The 3153-nt window shown below is 53.6% G+C and overlaps 1 protein-coding gene across 1 annotated transcript in view; it reads right to left on the bottom strand.

Moving 5' to 3' along the window:
• ANKS1A (ankyrin repeat and sterile alpha motif domain containing 1A) overlaps nucleotides 1–3153 on the bottom strand; it is a 56567-nt gene that overhangs the window by 20557 nt on the left and 32857 nt on the right. The window contains 1 exon segment of the mRNA XM_017727206.1: nucleotides 2744–2810. Coding sequence (XP_017582695.1) covers nucleotides 2744–2810 — 67 coding nt within the window.

Genomic DNA, 3153 nt, shown 5'->3' on the forward strand with positions numbered 1-3153 from the left:
GGGGGCGGCCCCAGCCGGTCCTTCCAGCGCACGCGGCAACGCCGAGATCACAAAAGGCTTCTGCCTCCCTCCCCTGAGCCAGCCCGTGCTCCGGGGCAGCAGCTAAGCCTGGACTGTGTGCGAGGAGCCCCCACTCGCCAGCTCTCCATCCTCCCCTCCATCCTTTCCCCTGCGCTCTGCCGGCGGCTGCGGCGGCGGCTTTGTCTGAGCCGGCGAGCCCCACGCTCCACGCTGTCCCTCCCTTCTCCTCATCCTCTCCCCCCTCCCAGCGCTCCCACCCGCCGGGAGGGGGGCAGCGGCTCCGTAACTCTCCAGCAGAAATCACCGACTCCTCAATATTTACTCAATGATGGACAACATGGCTTGGGGGTTTTAAAAAATGATGTCACAGGTCTGCTCCGACAGATCCAAGTGATTTGTGGCTGGCTCAGAATTAATTTATCGAGAGAGGTGAGGAAGTGCCTGCTGCCTACCACAGCATTCCTGGGAGCTGTTGGGGTATTGGCAGGGGGAGTGAAACCACAGCAGCTCCTTCTCCTGAGCTCCTGAATTTAATTTTTAAAAAGGCTGAACTCTGTTCAGCCTTGCATGCACTTGTAAACGCATTTCTGCTTTTAGAAGGGAAACCTACAGTGATACCAAGTGTAGGTTTTCTGTTTACAAAACCCTTTCAAGTCTTGACAAAATGAAGAAAGGGAAGTATTTGGAGGGAGGGAATGGAGGGATTTCCTTTAAAAAGAAAAAGAGAAGAACAGATGCCCAAAACATCCCAGGCTGAGAACGAAGATGCCCCAAATACATCTGATATTTGTGTGTTACAAGGATGATACAAGAACAGAAGAATTACAGTACTTGTGCCCCCTGGCAAGATCCTGATCACAACTTCTGACTGAAACAAACTCCTGTTTCTCAGCTCCATCCTTCCACATTCTGGGAATCCTGCCTTTGAGAGGCCTGCATCTGGCACAGGGGGAACCAGTGGGCAGAGCTGGAATGATGAGGGCATTCCCAAGGCTGCGTGGACAGAAGCACAGCACGGTGCCTCCTGCAAGGCTCTTCTCAAGTCTCACAGCATGGAGAGGAAGGGGCTGCCAGGGTTCAGGAGGGGCTTTCAGATGTTACTGTTTCAGTAATGATCTTTAGTGTGAACTTTGCACCCATCTGGAGGATGAAATCAGTGCGTGGGCTGTGCTGGACCAACATCACCTCAACTGCTCGTGGACATTTGGTGCAGAGACACACGAACATCTGTTCCAAGACCAAACTCCCTTAAGAAAAAGGGCAGGTGGAGTTTGGTATCCCTAAAATGATGGTGTTCCTTGACTGCCCAAGCTCTAAGATGCCCTTGCCAGTCCTTACCTGCTTCTTTCCCCAGACACGAGGCAGTTGTACACAGTAACTGCTCGTACAACCAGCTCCAAACACATCTATCCCCACAGGAACTGCCAACAAGGCATTTCACCTTTCCAGACCCTAAGCTAGTCAGGAGCCCCAACATCCTCAAACCTCATGCATTTTTAAGGATGAGAGAGCATTTGGGGAGCTCCCTGCACAGTCACCATGACCGGAAGCACAACAACAGCCCCACAAAGGCCTGTGGAGGAAAAGCCAAATGTGTGGGAGCTCCCAGCGAGGGGCTGGCAGAGCTCTGCCTGCTCCAGGGGAAGGAGGGACAAACAGGGAACATGCCCAGCAGACAATCTGCACACAAGGGATCCCAAACCGAGCGTGACAGAGCACAGCCCGCGGGAAAACACCCGGCTCCAGGACACGGCAGCTCCCGTGCCCACCTGCTCCGGGGTGTCCATCTTGCTGAACGCTCCCTGCACAGCTGCAGGTCTGCAGAAGCACTGGCTCCTCCTCTCCCCTCCATGTCAGACCTTTCCCTGGCGCTATCGATCCATCACAGGCCGGCCCGGCGCAGCGAGGGCTGTCAGAGCAGGGTGCCTGAGCACAAACCCACACAGAGCTTCAACTCCTCTGCAAAGCCACCTGACCCTGGAATGCAGAGCCTGAATCAGGGTAAACTCCCACTGGGAACAGTAGGTTCCTCCTCACCTAAGCAAAAACCTGAGTGACAAATGGAGATGAGGTGAGCTCTGTCACAGCCCATGCGAGCTGCGTGTGCGGATCTGCATTAGCATCTCATCAGGAGGAGCTGCTGCCCACCCGGAGTCAGAGCTGTTCTGCTGCAGCAGTCTGGAGGTGAAGGATTTAAAAGGACAGAATCCCTCGTGGTGGCAGCTCTCCAGCAAGCTTGAGTTCTGCTTTTGCTCACGATTCAAAGGCAGAGAAGGGAACTCACGTTTTAAGTGTCCTCCAAGAGCCTTGTTCAGTGGGAATCGATACCTGCAGGTGCATTCAGGAATGACAAGGATCACCCTCCCCAAGGCACCTGGCAGACTAACGACATCCAAAGGGCACAGCCACCACGGCACCCACACTGACCCACCACTGGCACCATCCAGCCCTGCTCAGCACAGCTGCTGCCCTCACGGAAAGAACCGGGAGGAAAATCCTGCAGCTGCATTCTGTAAAATTAAAGGAATCTTCCCAAGGAGCGTAGAGTTAAAACTGCTGGCATCAGCATCGAGCATCATGTGGGAACCCAGGTCTGCTCCTCCTGTGCCAGAGCATTCCTCTCTGTGCCAAAGCAGGTTACAGAGATCCATACACAGGAGCCAGCACCTTGTTTGTGTGCAGAGCACAGCCAGGACAGACAGACACATGCTAGGTACACTACCTGAGATCCTGTGCTGCTCCTGGGAAAAGTCAATGCCTTCACCGATGGAACTCATGATCTTTTCAATCTGGAAATAAAAAAAAAAGCACGTGTTGCATTATTCATAAAGCCTCAGGAAAAGGCAAAGGCAGCCCAGGATTTCACCTCCCACGTGACAGCTGAAGAAATCCAGGAAGGGATGTTAAGGTATCTCTGAACCAGAAGAGGTACCCTGAACACCTTGCCTGGGTACGTCTTTGTTGGGATGGATGGCTCAGAAGGGATATGCAGAGATTGAGGCTCTGCAGAGCCTTCCCTTCCACAACTTGCCAGTGCCTGGAAATAAAAAGCTTCAACAAAACCATCCCTCTGGAGCACAGCCTGGGGGTAAGGAAGGAGCCCCAAACTCCTCAGCTCACCCTGTATGAGCA

The sequence above is a fragment of the Corvus brachyrhynchos genome, unplaced genomic scaffold (assembly GCF_000691975.1).
Source record: "Corvus brachyrhynchos isolate BGI_N302 unplaced genomic scaffold, ASM69197v1 scaffold72, whole genome shotgun sequence".
Classification (NCBI taxonomy): Eukaryota; Metazoa; Chordata; class Aves; order Passeriformes; family Corvidae; genus Corvus; species Corvus brachyrhynchos.